This window comes from Schistosoma mansoni (genome assembly GCF_000237925.1).
Source record: "Schistosoma mansoni, WGS project CABG00000000 data, supercontig 0144, strain Puerto Rico, whole genome shotgun sequence".
In the NCBI taxonomy this organism is placed as follows: domain Eukaryota; kingdom Metazoa; phylum Platyhelminthes; class Trematoda; order Strigeidida; family Schistosomatidae; genus Schistosoma; species Schistosoma mansoni.
Window position 1 is genome coordinate 236 of NW_017386043.1, and position 19,988 is coordinate 20,223.

Sequence of the window (19,988 nt, forward strand, 5' to 3'; positions counted from 1 at the left end):
CTGTTCACCTGTCATTATATTGACAGATTTACTGCTGACATTAAAAAGGTATGTAAATGAACTAGATGAGACGAATGGTTAAATTATGTAGTGTTTTCAGTGAAAAATCTTTGTAAAATTACAAGTTAATAATCGCGGTTGTTTTCAGCGTGAATCTCTATACAATGAGGTAAGCTTAATTATGTAAAAGATTTCATTGTGTTAAGACTCACTGAAAGTCAAAATAATAAAGTTGACATGTACAATACATATAAAGCTAATTCATTATTACAAATGTCAATTTATCACGTTCAGAAGTAGCTAGAGATGAATGTGAACTTCTTTATGTATTTTTTAGGAACAGGAACGTTTGGTCGTGTAATTGTAGTTCATGATAAATGCTCACAACAATACTATGCATTGAAAGTATTGGTTATAGAAGAATTGGTACGATTGAAACAAGTAGAACATGTCAAAAACGAAAAGTCAATACTAATGCAATTAAACCATCCTTTTATTGTAAAGCTGTAAGTTTTTAAAAAATATAGTCACTCGTTATTTTATTAAGTTGTTAGCTATTTGGTGCATTGTGAAAACGATAAATTTCTATTAGGCTGTATATATAGCACATTATGTAAACCAACAGAATGAATACAAAGAGACCGATGCAAGAGGTAATACCGACAGGTTTCGAAAGGGATTTTTTTATCAAAGACAATCAGAATTTAAACGATAACTGGTGCACAATAAATAAATAATGTTTTGGGAAGTTAAATATTTTACTGAATTTCTAGACATTTCAACGGACTCTCGGTGCTGAATAGTTTTATCATATAGATAAATTGATTGTGAAAGCCGTATGAAAATAGGTTTCTTAACTTTATTATCACAGTGGAAATGCTAGTCATTAAACTAGGTCGAATACAGGAATCATTTGTTTGGATTTTATTCCCATAGTAGTAGAAACACACTGTTTACCCGTGTTTTTTTATGTATATTTGGTTTTCATGTCATACACATGGTAGTTAAACACTTAGGATTATATGAATAAGTTGAGTGACTGTTTAATTGTTCGGTTTGATCCCTCGCAAATGTTATCTATTTCAACCATATTTATTTGTTAATAATTATCATCACTGTTTGTCTTAGGTATCTAGAATAAATATTTGTGTGTACGACATTCAGAATAATATAAAAAGGGCTAAATCAGTTCTTAAAAGAAGCTCCCATCACGTCACAACAGTTGACAATGAAGCACCATTTTTGTTGTCTCTGGATCAGCGTAAATGTACCCACTGAGGGTGAAACAAGTGGAGTATTTCCGACCAGAACAAGCGTTTTGCTGATTACGAATTTCTAGTAATAAGTAATTCATGCTTTCTTTTCATCTTAGACGAAGTTGGGTACTACTTCAGTCACTTAAGTGGAAAGGTAATCTGTCTATTGAAAATCAAAGCAAAATAAACTTTGTTTTCACAGTGAGATTACTCGATTCATATAAAATAAAATCGTGGTAAACATTAATGTTATATCGATTGGGTGCGTGCATGCCCTCTTTAATATATGAGTGATATGACCGCCCAATTAGAGAAGAGAGAATTATCGATCGGAGCAATGATACACAAAATTGTATGAGCAGTCTTGAGTACTTATCAGTCCTGCTATCTGCCTAGCCCAGCCAGTTAAGTCCAGAACACCAATAACAGCCTCTGCAATGTGAGTCATTATTCTCAAACATACTGGGTTTATATACCAAACAAACTGACCACATCATACCATGAAATAGAAAATAACATTTGTACAAGATTTGGCCAAATGTGGCTGTGAATAGGGGGAACAGTAATCAATGGACTGGGGATAATTCATGAATGGGAAATCGTATAATAATAGTCTATAGATCAAAATAAAACTTATAATAAGAGGAACATGAATAGGAATAGTTAAGTTACTTAACAATTATACAATAGGAAATATACATATTACATTAGCCCATAAATAGCCCTCAAAAGTTACCATTTGCAATTCTATTCGGGATACAACAATTAATAACATGCATTAAAAGCATATCTTATTCAGGAGATATTTAAATTCAGACAAGTTTGTTACAAAGAATAATCTCTTCCATATATAAATATTACTTAAATAGATAAGTCAAACGAAATTGCGCTAACACAGTAAAGAAATAAAATATCAAATGCAACACTACAGATGAATTAAATGTCAAGTATTTTGGAAGCATAAATAGATTGATATTTCCAATGAAAAAGCACATTATCACAGGTTGAATTTTATGTTTTAATGTGTTCTTTCTAGTTTCGGACATTATATTAACCTTTTATGTTGTTTGTTAAGTTTACCATCATGTATCAGTTTTTTTAATCGTTCCTTGTTTATTATGAAAATGAAGTTACAATTTCCGAGATGTTTATTAGCAGTCCACGGAACATATGCTGTAGTTTATATTGCTTTAAACGGTAATGTCATTAATTTTTGCTTCACATTATTCCATGACAAGAGAAAAATGAGTAAACTGGAAAATTCCGATTAAATAATTAACAAAAAGAAAGTAACATATATGTAACTGTGGTTTAGAAATGACCGTTTTGTTTAAAACGTAATGGATGATATTTTTAGTTAGTGTAAAACGGTTCACTTTAATAGTGGCATCCATCACAGGTTTCACATTTTGATTAGACGATGACGGAGCACAAACATTTTACACTGAAGTGATTTTTGCTAACTACATTTCTTATTTGAACAGATATTATTTTTCAGTCAGTTACGACATTAATTGTGGTCAAATTATGACTGTAAATTAACTTTATCAAATTGAGCATCTACTTGATACACTGACTATTATTACATAACAAGCATTATGTGGATTAAAATTTAACGAATTAAAGAACTAATGTCTGATAGTATTAAAAAAATCATGAAACAGAAACTTTATTACAAGTTATCAGTCAAAAATCATGCAAAATTATCTTAGTAATTATACTTATGTTAGAGTCAACAGTCAACATCCTCATCACAAAGAATATCTTTGTCAAAACACCTGATATCTCAGATAAGGTATTTATAGTCATTTTAGACACCAACGTATGCATATTCAACGCTACAATTGAATTTCTTGTTCCGTACGTATATAGGTCAACTCAAATCAGTCAACGTTACATTGTCTAAACCTTAATTGAAATTACAATACGATATCAAGATAAGAGGTTTAACACCATATTTGATAATAATTAGTCTCAAACAATCAATTAGCAGTAGAGTCTGGTATGTCCTAGCATAATGTAAACTCCAGAGCATAATTGTTGCAATCAAAAATAGCTACTATAGATACTCAGTGATGATTATCAGTTATAATCATAAGGGAGTTAAGTTGAAATCATTGAATTGCCTTGAGTTTCCTGTTTTTTCCCACGAATATATTCAATTCATGAAATCTTTAACTAAACATGCCTTCTGATTAGCTTTATACACCCAACGACAACTGATATTTAATTTGAAACTAAGAAAATACTTTAGTACAGTGTGACAATTGCTTAAGTAGATGAAAAACTTCTCTAACCAAATTAAAATGGTCATAACTTTATATGCAATGAACTACTCATACCACTTTTTCTTATATGCATGTAAAAGTTGAAACAATCCAATTTATTCTTCGAACGCTAATAATAAGTGAAAAATTTTATGCTTATGAAATCAATATTATTCTGATATATCCGTAGATTACATATTTCTTTGTTTTAAAACAAAAACTACGGAAGATTATTCACAGTTCCAAATGAAAGAATATTTTCAGGTCATTAAGAATAAAACAGAAAACGAGATATAAAGTATCATTTAGATAGTTATTATTGATTTGAACTAGTTTAGAAAGGTATTTAGATTACTAGTAGCTTTGACCTTGACACTTAACGGGATTATGATTCGTTAAGATCTAAGAGACAGGAAAGCTAGAATACGATGTTTTTAACTAGTTTATCCGATGGAATAATCTATGGTGATATAGTTGTAAGTTCATTTCATAAAACTAATCAGAAAATGAAAATGTGATAAATCATTGGATACTTACTATTCCTTGAATTTTATTAGCATTTTACCTTTTAATTTAATGAACGATGTATTAATGACCAAAAATTTATGATCTGGTAAATATTTCTTCATGGGGGAAATCTCAAGCTATTTTGGTTATTGTTTTATTTATTTTATTGATTCTTATATGTATTTTATTAAATGCTTTTTAAATCTGAAACTTCTTCGACATTATGGAGTTCCTCAGAAGATTGTCAACATTATCCAGAACTCATACGACGGACTACAGTTCAAAGTCGTACAGGGGGGACAGCTGACAGATGCATTCCAAGTTAGGACTGGATTCAGACAAGGCTGTCTACTCTTTCCCTTCCTCTTTCTTCTGGTGATTGACTGGATTATGAAGATCCCGACATCTGAGGGGAAGCACGGAATACAATGGACATCTCAGAATCAATTAGACAGTTTGGACTTCGTAGATGACCTAGCCCTTCTATTCCATGCATATGAACAAATGCAGATGAAGACAACTAATGTGGCAGCAGTTTCTGCATCAATAGGCCTCAACATACACAAAGGAAAAGGCAAGATTCTCAAATATAACACGGCGAACACTAACCCAATCACACTTGATGACGAAACTCTGGAAGATGTGGAATCTTTCACGTATCTGGGAAGCATCATTGATAAAAAAGGAGGATCTGATGCAGATGTAAAGGCGAGGATCGGCAAAACAAGTACCACATTTCTATAATTGGAGAACATATGGAACTCGAAACAACTGTCAACCAACATCGAAATCTCAATCTTCAATACGAACTTGAAGACAGTCCTACTGTACGAAGCTGAAACGTGGAGAACTACAACCATCGTCAAGAGAAGGTACAAGTATTTACAAAGAGTTGTTTACGCAAAATACTCAACATTCGCTGGCAGAATACTATCAGCAGCAACCTTCTGTGGGAGAAAACAAATCAGATTCCAGGTGAAGAGGAAATTAAGAAAAGACATTGGAAGTGGATAGGACGTACATTAAAGAAATCACCAAACTGCATCACGAGGTAAGCGCTAACTTGGAATTGTGAAGGGAAGCGGAAAAGAAGAAGGCCAAAGAACACATTAAGTCGGGAAATAGAAGCAGATATGAAAAGGATGAATAATAACTGGTAAGAGCTGGGAAGGATTGTCCAGGACAGGGTTGCATGGAGAGTGCTGGTGAGTGGCCTGTGCTCCTCCACGAGGGGTGACAGGCATAAGGATAAGGGTGTTTTACAACCTATAAAATTAAGAAACTGAAAGTCACAATTTATTATGATTAGATTAATTTTTACTAACAATATCTTCAACAAATGAAAGAAAAACAAACAATAATTTACTGATTGTACATCAATCAGAATGATTGTTTATAATTCCCAAATCTATTATAGTCTTTTTATTGAAATAGAGTAGTAGATTAACATTTAAATAATCTAACCAAAGGTAAATCAAGGTGTCCATTGTCCTACATTAGTTTTATTAAAATCAGTTGAAAATATCGAAAATATAAATGTTTCTTATAACTCTTATAGTAGCCAATGATCATTTATTAAATGTCTGGAAAAGAAATTAAATTAATGCCCATGAGAAAAAAATGATTTTGTTTATTACAGCTTAAGATGGACTAAAAGTTACGTCCTAATTTTGTTGATGCCAATTTTGAAATGCTGCATATTGTGAAATTTTATTTAAAATATATTTTTTATTTTTATTCAAATGATTATAGCTTGTTTTAAAAGTAGAGGATTAAATATTGATTACTAGTCTCTATGGGGTTTAATTGTATAATGAAAGAGTTAAAATAATCATAGAATAACTTTAAATTAATTTTACTGTTACGCAGTTGCACCATTTTTAGGTCTATGAAAGAATATCTGTATTCACTATTACAATATTGAATAAATTCAAAAATTTAATTTTCTTGTTTGATTAAATAAAATATTATTTACAATAAGAATAGCTTTCCAAGGCTAACATTTTGAAATATTCACTTTCTTAATATTTTAAAGTTATAGTACTAACTAAAATTAGTAGTTGTTTTATTATTGTAATGAAAATTCTTCAGAATTATTACAATAACAATTTGTGAATAATAAATAGTATCAGAAGGGGGTTTAGTGGAGATTTTAGTAATTTTAAATAGTTGAGATCATCAGTCAATTAATGCTAGACCACCATGGAAAACCGGGAAGCACTGGACGGCCGTTTCGTCCATGTGTGGGACTCCTCAGCAGTGCGCATCCACGATCCCGCCTCGAGAGATTTGAACCTAGGACCTATCAGTCTCCTGCCGACGGGTCACTGAGCCGGTATCTAACGGTGCTCACTAGTGACTGGCTCCATAAAGTATTTCCTCGAGTTCTAGTGAGAAGCAGTAACCAGGGGAGTTCAACCAGGTCTGTTGGGAGATATCAACTCGCTGAAGAAATTGGTGAATGGTTACTCAATTTCGTGGGTTGATTGGAGTTAGACACAACACTATTGGGTGCCGGCTCAGTGGTCTATCGGTTAAGTGCTCCGGCGCGAGACTGTTAGGTCCTGGGTTCGAATCTCGCTCGCGTGCGGGATCGTGGATGTGCACTGCTGGGGAGTCTCACAATAGGACGAAACGGCCATCCAGTGCTTCTAGGTTTTCCATGGTGGTCTAACTACAATTGACTCATGATCTCAACTATATAAAATAAATAGTATATTTTATTTAGTTAAAAAGTTATTTATTAAAAAAACTCATTTATATAACAAGTCTATGTTCATAGTTACGTAGATAATATCTTTTCTGTTATATATTTTGTCGTAATTCAGTTTTAAAAACACTGAATAGTAAAATAATTTAAATTATTGACTTATTAAAAGTCGGTAATTTGACACTATTTATTTATTTAAACAATGTCTAAAAGAATGAAATAAAAAAATTTGACTCATAAAATATATTTATTTGATATGGAAAAAGAGGGGGGTGTTTTATGATCAAAGATGTATTCAGTTATTGATTTTAATCAAATAAATTATACTGAAATATTTATCAGGTTGTTTTTTCTAATGTAATCAGGTATTTCAAAAACGTCGTTGAAAAAAAGGAAATGATACTGGTAATAATATTTGAACAAACGTTTCCACTAAATCAATTTAATCTACATTATACCAACTAAATGTGTAGAGATTTCACAGCGAAACCTTATAAATTTTGGTTTCTGACAGACTGTAAATGTGATAGTTTGAATAATTTCCTGGTTAGCGTTTTTTTAGCGAGTTGATTTTCTACGGGATGGGGTCGTCAACCCCATGCCCAACCCTCCTCCTTTATCCGGGTTCGGGACCGGCAGTAGCCCCCAGGAGGGGCTACAGGCGGAGTGATATGTGATCGTACAATATTGCAAATTTTCTGTTTAAGAAATTTAAACTTTATTTTATCTCGGCAGTTTAATTTTCAAAAATGGTAGAATCATATTAATATAAGAATAATGGATGCAATGAACAAGCTTTGTATATGCGTCTATATGTATATAATAAACGTAAAATGATATGAAACATCGAGGTTATTGTGTATTTCGGAACAATGTTTACCTTCAATTATCATGTGATTAACTTAATTATCTTTATATTTCTATATTTTCTTCCAGTTTTGAGTGACCTGATATTTTCCTCCTTATTCATTTCGAAGTTACATTCTGTCATATTTTTCTTAACTCACTACATTCAATGTTTTTCAATAGAATCCATTAAGTTCATTTTCATTAGTACTTTACCTTTAATCATATCATGTTTTCATTTATAAAGATCTTTATTTACCTAATTAAACATCACACAACGATCTTTCATTTTGCATTTGTGTCTCTTATATATTCAAAATTTTCCAGTCGCTCTAACGATGTAGATTTTATTCTATCTTATCCATAATAATGAACTTCTGTCTATAAAATTTTACTCATCGTTATTAAGTATACTAACATACAAAATGTGGTCTACCTTCAACTGACTCATGATCTTAACTATATAAAATTACTGGAATCTCCACAAAAACCCCCTTGTGATAATGATCATATGCTCACTAGTGGCTGGCTTCATGAGGTTATTCCTGGAGAAAATGTGGCCAGTGGAGCTAATCCATGTCAGGTAGAGACAGGTATCTACCTCAGTACAATGGAAGTTGGTCGCGCAATTTCGTGGATTGGTTGAGGTTAGACATTAACACCGTTGGATGACGGCCGGTTCAGTGGTCTATCGGTTAAGTGATCTGGCGCGAGACTGGTAGATCCTGGGTTCGAATCTCGCTCGCGTGCGGGATCGTGGATGCGCACTGCTGAGGAGTCCCACAATAGGACGAAACGGCCGTCCAGTGTTTCCAGGTTTTCCATGGTGGTCTAGCTTCAACTGATTCATGATCTTAACTATATAAAATAATACAAATATGATCGTACAGATGCAGTAGATGAAATTGAATTGGAAATCACTGAAATAACTCAATCATGTAATGGATTTAAAAAATAACGAATTCCGTCCAGAGATTTTGCTTATCTTCTTACTGCATGTAAATAGATTATTTCCATCTTTTATAGATAATTATATTCTAATATAAATAGAAAATAAAAAAATAAGAGTAAATTATTTAACTAACTGTGAGGTACTGACAGAAGTGAAGGAGAATGTTGAATATTAAATAAAAAAAGAATGATTCAGCGAAGAGTTCTCTTTTCAGCGAACTCGTTTTCAAAGTTGTATAATCGGAAATATATATACTTATTTTTCAGGATGATAATAATTACACTAATAATGATAGTGAACTTCTGCTAGACATGGTAACAGTGAGGTAGAATAAAAAAAGGTATTAAAAAATTTCAATTTGTCTATGTGAGTAAATATCTGACGTGGATTGAGAGTACATTAAGAAAATGTGACGCATTTGACAGAGCCATTAACATCATAACATTTAAAACATAAATTGATTATGATCTGGACGGAATTCGTTAGTGTTCATCAGTCGAATATTGATGTTCTCTATTAAATCCTGAATATAATATCTTAAAAATCAAATCTCAGAGGACTGTCCATCAGATTTTTTAAGTCATAACTCACTGAATTAATTAATTACATTTGTTACTCCTCGTAGAACAAAGGCTACCGTTCGGGATTCTCCAAACATCTCTGTCATAGACTCACCTTTCCAGATGTTACCAAGTGCTGTTCATTTTTTTAATATCTGCCTCCAATTCCCAATGCAATATGTTTTTTGTCTTCCTCTTTTACTTTTGCCTTCAGAATTCCAAGTTAAGGCTTACTTTATGATGAAGTTTGATAACTTCCGTAAAATGTGACATATCCCCCCTTGACGCCCTTTCCTAAGATCCTCTTAATCTGGAAGCTGGTTCGCACTCTGCCTGAGTAGGTTTTCGCCGATGTTACCTGGCCAAAAGATTCGGGAGTATTTCGTTTAGATAACTGTCTATAAATACCTTTACTTATATGATAATGGTTGTAGTAGTTCTCTAAGTTTAAGCTCGGTATCATAGAATTGTCTTTAGTTTTGACACGAACATTCTGACTTAGATGTTGGTTGACAGTTCATTGATTCATCAGGTATGTTGTCTGGTCCTAGTGTTTCCCCACTGAATAATCCTGATTTCTTTGATCGTTGGTGGAGTGACATCCATAGGAAGGTCTGTAGGTGCTGCGTTGATGTCCAGTATGCGCAATGGAGCTGGTCTATTCAAGAGTTCCTCGGAGTATTCCACCCATTTGTTCGTCTGTTATTGAGTCTCAGTGATTGGTTTGCCTTCTTCGCCCCCTGTAGTTTTCTCATATTTCCTTCTATTACAGATTTTTCGCTGTTGTTGCTAGGTCTTCCACATATTTCTGCTTGTTAGCCCTAATACTCCTCTTCACTTGCTTCTTCGCTTCTGGGTATTCAGGTTGTGCTTTGACCTCCTCTGTTCTTGTATGGCAATTGGTAATTGCTCTCTTCTTGTCCTCTGTCTTTCAAATTCTGTTCAGGGTTTTAATAGAGATCCGTTACTTATGGTCATGTTTCTTGTGGCCCAGAACCTCCTGACACATTGAAGTTAGTGCTTCTTTGATTTCTTATCCATTTGTCCTCCATAGTTGTTTCTTCCTCTTTCAGTAGATCTTGGAAGGTTTCTAGCCTGCTCTTGAGAATTATCTTGGGTTCATTGAGTTTGTCAGTATGTCGAAGGAGGTCTATATTGAACCTTTGTAATGCTGTTTGTCCAGTTGTCTAATGCTTTCCTAGTTTCAGTTTCATGTTGGCAAACACCAGATGGTGGTGATCTGAAACTATGTCAACTCCTCTCTTTGTTATCACGTCTTCTATTGTCCTTCTGAAAAATTTAGTGGCGCAAATATGATCGATCTGATTCTTTGTAGTGTGAGCTGATGAGACACATGTAGCTGTGTGTATGCGTTTGTGGGAGAACATTGTTCTATCTATAACCATTTTACTTAAATGCGAATCGTTCATTATTTTCGTTCCTTTCTCCCATTCCATGTCGTTACATGATATCTTCATACCTGGCGTTGTCCATTCTGACCTTGGCATTTAGGTCTCTCATCAGGATGGTTAGGTTCTTTCCCGGGCACTTCGCTACGGTCGATTCCAGACCCTCGTAAAAATGATTTTCATGGTCGTCATTCGTGTCATTGTAGGGTGCATAGAACGGGATAATGTTCATTATGATTCCCTCCTTCCTTGTTTCGAAGGACGCTTTAATGATTCTGGATGCATGAGATTTCCATCCTATTAGTGCATTTCTTGCTTGTTTGGACAGCTTCGAAACAACTTCTTGAGTGTGCAAATCATTTTCTTCGTCATGAATAGAGTTCAACAGCATCTCTATTGAAGCTCATCTTTTCTGTCCAGCTTGTGCCTAATTAAATTCACTGATTTTGTGAACCGCTATGTTGTATCTTCCCATTTCCGCAGCTATTCGTCTTTCATGTTTCTCACATTGTATAGACATTCTGTGTTAACTGTTGCTCTGATTGTAAGAATGAGGATCGATCTCGTGGCTTCCGAATAATCTTGGCTTTCATTGCTAGGGTTCATAGCTCTTCTAAGTAAAGATCTTTCGAATCCCAGAAGAAAAATCAAATTGCTTAATGATTTTTCTAGTTAGTATTTTTTTTTAGCCAAATTGTTCTTGACGTAATGGGGTTGATAACCTCATGCCCAACCCTCTTCCTTTATCCAGGATTGGGAACGGTGATAACCGTAGAAGAGCTTCAGGAAAAGTTCTTAAGTCATGAGACTGACCACTTATTCTAGAGGTATAATAGGTATATTGATAAATGAGGGATTTAGATCGTTGACTACACAATTTACTAACTTTGATTCTTTATTAGTAGGTATATATGGTATCTGACATTTTCTTATACTTATTAGTTTAGTAAAATAAAGAATAATAGCGTCATCTGAAACATATATTGATATATCCATGTAAATCTATATTTTCTTGTTGCGACTGTTAGAAACCTTAGCCTCTAGTGCTGATCCATCTATGTCCACCAGGTTTATGATTACATTATCGTATAAATGAAATAACATAACTATGGTAATCATTGGAAAATCAGAGTCGTATATTTTGTAATTATCTGTAATCATAGTCGGGGTGGTTTTAAATTTCAAACAAATTAATGATGGTTGCGTAACTTTGAACAGTAGATGGATTTTTAAATTTATCTATCACTATTCTTGATTAAAAATATGCTCATGACAGTGAAATTTCTTAACAAAAAAAATATACAAATAACGTTCCAACTAACAATAATTAATTATTAACCAACTCACTGAAGACAATTGGTGAACGGTCGCTCAAAATCGTGGATTGGTTGAGGTTAGACATTAGCACCGTTGGATGTCGGCTCAGTGGTCTATCGGTTAAGGGCTCTGGCTCGAGACTGGTAGGTCTTGGGTTCGAATCTCGCGAGTGCGGGATCGTGGATGCGCACTGTTGAGGAGTCCCGTAATAGGACGAAACGGCTGTCCAGTGCTTCCAGGTTTTCGATGGTGGTCTAGCTTCAATTGACTCATGATTTCAACTGTGAAAATACTAAATTCTCCACAAAACCCCCTCTGAATGAAAAATTAGTTTTGTTATCAACTTAAAGTCAAAGTTAAAAAAGTATTGAATTTAAATAAAAGTAAAACATCAAAACATTTTGAAAATGTACATTTCAACTTTGTTTTAAACAATTGAAATTTAATGGTAATTACACTAATCTAGGTAGGATATAATTTACACTTGAATAGTTTCGTAATGGTCCCTACTTCACATTAAAGGATGATTTTGTTTAACTCTTGCTTATTTAAATAAAGCTTTACAGTTGTTTATGTACATAAGTATTTAATACTTGAAATAAATTCATATCTAATTACATTGAAATTTGAGAAATTAAAGACACATTAATTAATATTGATCATGCAAATGTGATTAGCACATGTAATTTACTCTTGAATATTCATTCTATGTTTGAACTGGAATTTAAGATAATTACTTTTTTTCAAAAAGAAGCTTTAAAGATATTGTATTGTAGAAGGTAAACCATTTTATTGTTTTATGCAAAATTACACAGTGACTTCATAACATATGAAAACCTCACATTCAATACATCATTTGCATATCTTCTTTGTGTTATCCTTTACGTACTCCATTATTCCTTTAATGATGTCGCTATCTCGATTACCCTCTGTTTTCCTTCATGTTCTCTTCATTTCAATCTTCTGATAGCGTGGATTTCACTTCTAATTGCTTCTATATACTACTTACATTGGTCAGAGTAAGTAACATGCACCCAGTCAATTAGCTAAACATCTAGTAGTATTAGTAGTGGAACGAAACAAGACTACGTACTACTTTTCTCGAAGGCTGTTCTTTCTAATGTGGTTGTAACTACAGTGTAGTATTACTGGCACGTATGGTGAGATTATTAATTATAAACAACTTGAGAGGGATGATAAAGTAACTTTGAGGAGATTCATCTACTTTTTAGGGTTGAAAGGTTATGAATTAGGGTGAGGAAATAGGAATAGAATTCAGAGTTATAAGTTACGATATGGAATTGGAGTTAGAGTTCACATCAGCAAACGACATCAGTTATGATGCCGAAAGGTTATTTAACTCCATAGATAAGTGAATCTCGTGACAAACCCAAGATATGCTATCGTTAATTTCGTCGGTTCGTCAATAAATTATAGTCTCTCCGCTTAAACATAAACGGTACATTTTAGAACCAAGTACATAGGTGTGTATTATTTTTCCATTTCCCTCTCGACGTCGCATGATTAAAATTCTGATGATATGGATTTCTTGTCTTCAAGTTAATCCTTAACTAGTCTTTAGTCAACAATAAAATTGGTAGATATATAAATATTTATACATAAACGCATAGTCAGGAGAAGGTGTGTTTTTTCCAGTTTTAAGTGACTATTTCTTAATAGTTGTACAAAGTAATGATCTAAAACATTATAATGAGTGGTATCGCGAGATTAATTTCTCACGTTAGGTTTCACCATTTAAAATAAACAATACACTCATCTTGATTGAAAGAATCGAAAAGTGAGTTCTTTTTAAATGCAATATTTACGAATTCATATCATTGGAAGTTTAAAAACTTCACGTTGTCATTGTCTATTTAACTTCTTTCAGTTCCATGAGTCTTCAAAAGAAATTATATTTCGAAAATGTTCATCATTCAAAATCTGGTAGAAGCAACCGGAATAATCAGTATTACCGATTCTTGAAAATAAAACTTCATGTGATTTAGAATCTATATTAAGCAATTAATCCTAAGGCTTGAAAAGGCTAGTTTTAAGAAAATCATAAAACGTATGAAATGAAATTACTTTTAATGTAGTGATATCATGCTGTCACAGATATACACTTACTATCTTCTATGATGGATATTGATTCCAAAATTTAATAATATAAGACATGTGACTATGTGACACGAATCTATATAATTTTACTTGATAACTGATTTAATTTCATAGTTTAATTTACCTGAAGGAACTAAGGTGAAGAAATAATAAGTAGCTTGAAATAATTATTATTACTACTTTTCAATTGTCATATGCCATGAATAATTCCGCACTTGCATTTAGTGCTAATATAACAGTCGAATGTTAATTATTAATTTAAAATGATGTTAGTTTAATCGTCATTAATCTATGATTGGGTTAAAACACAGAAGATATGTTTTTGGTAAAAAAATAATAGACCAGAAGGGGTTTTGTGGAGATTTCAGTATTTTCATAGTTGAAATCATGAGTCGAACCTCACGATGCGGGATCGTAGCTGCGCACTGCTGAGGAGTGCCATAGTAGGACGAAACGGCCGTCCAGTGCTTCCAGGTTTTCCATGGCGGTTTAGCTTCAATTGACTCATGATTTCAACTATGAAATAAAAAATAATAACTTCTGCTATCTATACAGAAGGCTTTATTATTGTGCAAAATTACTCGTTTATTATAGTCTGTTATAAACATTGAAAAACGGTACAAAATATTCAAAAAATTTCAAGAGTTTTGTTTTTCGTTTTTAATTATAAATATGTGAATGTAAAACGGACCATTGTGATGGATGAAATAATGTTGAAAACAAAAGTGATACTCTTAAATGAAATAGTAAATATAAAGAGTATATAATTATTAACTGTTTCATAATAATACGTTGATTAGTTTTATTTATTTATTCATTTGAACACAATTATTTGTACAAGGGGACACAAGATATATATGCGCCACACAAAATATTATCATTTCATTTAATTGTGTGAGGGCTATCATACTGCCCGGGTGGCCAGACCGAAGCAGGTAGTTTTCTTAGGGGACCACACCCCGAGCCTTTGACCTAAAGGTCTCATCCACAAGGCAGTGGAGCATCGTGAGGAAATGCAGTCCCATGGTAGCTGGTGACAAACTATTGGTTCATACGCCATTTGTTTCTTCAGGATACTGGAGCTCATGTGCACTATTGGTTTGGAATTAGGGTTTTCCATCTCCACTAGGTGGATTTTCCGTCTCCACCAACCCGGTTAAAGCGCTGGACATTCGCTTTTCTTCCTCTCAATTTCGTAAACAACACCCCCACCACAAGAAGGCAGTGAGTAGAACTTCCCTGACAGAGGCTGTATACGCGTGTCCGTGTGAGAGCATTTAGAGAGAGAGGGTGGGCCCTCCCCATTCTCAGTCGTACCAAGGCATTATCACATGGTAAAAACCATTTGTCAACATAATGGTAAAAACAATATAATATCTCACTATAGAAATAATTATTGACCTAGTCTAATCACGCATTTATTTAATAGTGAAACATAAATTTCTGTATTATGGGTCAACTTTATCATGCATTTTGATGGAGATAGATTTTTATTTTGTATAGTGATAAAAATATAATATAACTAAGAAATTCATAGTTTTTCCACTATGAAGTGAGTTTTAAATTTTTGTACATTAAAACCAGGAAATTTTGATTGAACTAAGTAAAGTGAATTTTGTGTGTTGGTATGTAGTTTTTATTATGTACTGTCTAGCTATAGTCTTCTTTTATCAACCAATTATCAGAATAATTCTCATTTAGAAATGGATTAATTAGTGAATCCTATTAAATACATGAGTTTTTGTTCTTGTGTCTAATTTCGAAACGAATATGTAGGCAGTCTTTTATTATTATACTCAATAAGTTCTTAAATTCTATAGCTTTTCAGATGTATCAGTATTTGCAAAATTATCTTTGAAATCAACTTCTTTCGTTATAAAATAAAGATATGTTTGATAAAAACTAAATTTAGTTTTCACTATGAACTAAAAAAAGTGTAAAGAAGTATCTGAACCCTCGGGGAACTGACAAATTGTTTGATTTAAGCTTGAGAAACTGCAATAGCTAAAACTGATGACTAAACTAGTGGAACTCACGATTTTTAATTCCTGAAAACGGTATGATATCCTTAAACTGCTGATCTCAAATTCATCAGTCCCACTTTTCACCTTCATTCAGTGAACGATATAATGTCACTATTATACAATGTTATGTTATATTTCTCAATTTCGAAATGTATACTCTCCTGCTGCTCACTAGCTGTTATTATTCCAAATTTATATTGAATAAATTTCAAAAGCGCTTTATGTAAATAATTTGAAAGTTCAATGATTTCAGGATAATGAGGTCAATAAATTATCCCACTGGAGTAGTTCAGAAGGAGTGAAGTCATGTTAAGATTTGTGAACTGGTTGTCGAAAAGACACCCCAAAGTTTAATAAATCATTATGACCAGTATTCCACTTCTAATATGAATCAGTTATCAAATGATTATTATTATTATTACTTCATCGACTACAAAAGTAGTGCAAAATGAAGAAACTTCAGTTATCACAGAATGGCACTATTATGACCCAGTATATAGGTGGGGACAAATAATTTACTGTTTAACACGGAATTATCTTTGTAAAATATGAGAACCGTACACTGAATACTTCATTTGAAAATTTTAATCATTTGTCTTTCACATTCAGTATCATTCTTCCAGTTCACAATTCCTCTCTATATCTATTCTTTTCAACTTGATCTTCTTAAACTTTTGCTGCCAGGTTTTCCACTTCCAATTGATGTTACATACTACTTATGTGAACAGACATAAGTAGCATGCACACCACGGCATTATTTATTTACAGTTTAAGTAACTTTCTTATCAATGTTAGTAATCGTGAAATTATTATCGAAAACTTTCAGGTCATTTTTTGAAAACACGTCTTACTATTTGACATTTTATTTTCATATGATACCTAATGTAAATGTGCGACACATAATGGCAAAAGGGTTTATTGACAATATTCATAAAATTCTAAAATTTATTCAATGAACCTGATTTCTATTAATTTGCATAAAACAACATAATTCATTTTTTAAAAAAAGGTTATTTTTCAGTCATAAATTATACTACTGATAAAATAACAAACGTTGTGATATGACTTAACGAATACAATGAATTCTATGAGTACAGTTTTTTTTAAATTAAAAGTGCAATTTGTTTAAAGAATTGTGTGAAGGAGTAATTCAATAATTTAAGTTATTTTCTAAAACTATTAATGAATTAAAAAAGTGTTTATTCTTATGAATTACTGTTTAAGCATATGCATACCTTTAAAGTATTCACTGGAACTTCATTTATTAGAGTTTAAAAACACTGTGAATAACTTTTGATATTGATAACTATTTAGAGAACCTTGTTCAACAAACAAATTTTTTTGACAACATTAATTTTTTTTTCCAGTTTAATGTTGAAGCATTCCAAGTTTCAATTAGGATATTAGAAGATACACTTGTTGATAGCTCTTTATATTATTTTATTCACTGTATGTTAACATAAAGTTTCTGTTATATCCCGTGCGGATTTCTGAATGGTAACTTTGAGAACTATTTATGAACCAATGTGATATGTGTATTTCCTATTAAATAACTGTTAAGTAACTTAACTATTCCCATTCATGTTCCTCTTATTATAAGCTTTATTTTGATCTATAGACTATTATTATACGATTTACCATTCTTGAGTTATCCCTAGTTCATTAATTACTGTTCCCCCTATTCACAGCCACATTTGGCTGAATTTTGTACAAATGTTGCTTCCTATTTTATGGTACGATGTGGTCAGTTTGTTTGGTATATAAAGGCAGTATGTGTGAGAATAATGATTTATATTGCAGAGGCTGTTATTGGTGTTTTGGATTTAACTGGCTGGGCTAGGCAGAAAGCAGGACTGATAAGTACTCAAGACTGCTCATATGGCTTTTGTATATCATTGTTCCTATCAATAATTCACTCCTCTCTGACTGGCGGGCATCATCACTTCATATATCAAACAGGGTACACGTATGCACGCACACGATATAACAACTGGCGACAGGGATCTTGAAAGTCTGAATAAAAACTAAGTTTTTGAGAAGTAACAAATATAATAGCGTTTATTACATTCTTTCGTAATAGTAAGAAGAGATTAGAAATACGGTCTATTCGTATCAGTCTTTATGATAAAATGAACTACTACTTTTGATATGAAGTTTCTTTTACCTTATTATAAAAGTTTATTTTGAATGATAAAATATGTCATTTGACCAACTAACAATGATATTCAACAAAACAATTGTAATAATTTCTTTTTCGAATTACTATACAAGTGTAGAACTGTTCAGCGGCCTTTCATATTGTTCAAATTTCGAAGTTTTGTTAATACTAAATTCATCAAAATACCATTAAAAAAACTAGCAAATAGAAAAACAGATTATTTTCTGTAAGCTGAGATTAGTAGGAAACATTGATTCATGATTTTAAACTGTATTCATTTTAAATTGTTTCTAAAACTTTAGAGATATGGTATCTTAGCTAACTATTTACAATTTCGGTCATAAGAGTTGATAAATACACTGAATATAACTAAATAAAATGCCGTGTGGAGACTTTAATAAGTGGGATATCACTCATCTTAGTATAAAACATATAGATTTTTGATCTTTTATTTTCAATGTGTCCCACAATAAAAGAAAAAGAGAGAATTCAGCAAAGAAAATTTTCTTTTCGACGAAACCAGTTACTTAAGCTATACATTCGTCGAAAAAAACATTTCGCTGAATTCTCTCTTATTCGATGACACTATGAGTTATTTCAATTCTATTCATTTCAAGATATTTTTCAAGTATTTAGCAACAAAATAGTGAATACTCATAAAATGTGAGATTATTATGTGTAAAAACGGAAGATGTAATTATTTGTATTTCATTGTAATGATGTTTATTCTTTATAACCTGATTGTGACGTATGCAGTACATATAGCCACTGTCACGCTCAAATCATCATAACGTGTCTTATCATAATCATTCCGAGAAACAAATGAGACTAAACGTATATATATAATTCAACTTTGTAATATTTATTTAATGTATTTTATTCATAACTTAGTTGCCGAATTCAACAATTATTGCATCAGTCCTTAATTCTTAATTCCTTTAACAACCTATCATGATTAACTAAGTTAAGTAATGAAAAACTTTATTTTGATGCGTGTATTTTTCTTTCAAGATATTGGACTGGACACGACGCGAAATTTTTATACATGTTATTTGAATATGTATGTGGTGGTGAACTGTTCAAATATCTTCGAGAAGTGGGCCATTTCTCATCCGAAACTACACGATTTTATGCGAGTGAAATTATTTTGGCACTGAAATATTTACACAGGTTAGTTACTGTTTGTTAGCAGCATTTCAAATTAAAACCTTTTTGATGAAACTATCGCAGATATATTATGTTGAGTATCAAGAAACCAAATTTAGGATTTTCTGTTGACTAAATCTAACTGTATAATGTAAAAAATCCATTGTAATGAAAGATAACCACTGAATGATAAATAACAATTTAAATGACAACAGTCGACCATCAGTAATGACTAAATAATATGTTATACAGTGCTGCTGAGTAACACAGAGTTAAATCATAAATTGAACTTCTTTTCCTTGAACATTGAGACTTGTTTTGGTGAAATATTAACTACCACAAAATCTAAATTCAAGATTTTCTGTTAACCACATTCAACCATTTACCAGTTATTGTTCACACTGTTAGTTTAGACTTGAGTAAAGTGGCTTTGAAACCTTTATTTGAGGACTCTGAACTTCAAACAAAAAAAGACCAACAAAGGAACGAAATACATAATCTTTCATCTTCGATTATACTTCGTCTACTAGAAACGACTGTTTGGTAGTTATGGAATAGATTTTTACTATCTATTTCCAGTCTGTCTTGAATTAGCCTGTCCTAGTAATTATTTCTAGTTTGCTTTTTACTTTATTCATTAGTTAGGTTAGGCTACAAAATCCAAGTCTGTTGATATCTGTTGTTCTGAACTCTGCAAAGTGTAGTTTTTGATTGAGAT

At 32.3% G+C, this 19,988-nt stretch overlaps 1 protein-coding gene across 1 annotated transcript in view; it reads left to right on the forward strand.

Moving 5' to 3' along the window:
- Positions 1-306: 306 nt before the first annotated feature.
- Smp_194610 (serine/threonine kinase) overlaps positions 307-19,988 on the forward strand; it is a gene marked incomplete at both ends in the record, with an annotated part of 31,841 nt that continues 12,159 nt past the window's right edge. Inside the window, 2 exons of the mRNA XM_018799520.1 lie at positions 307-506; positions 19,136-19,294. Of these exons, the coding sequence (XP_018646580.1) occupies positions 307-506; positions 19,136-19,294 (359 nt within the window). The remainder of the gene's footprint in view (positions 507-19,135; positions 19,295-19,988) is intronic.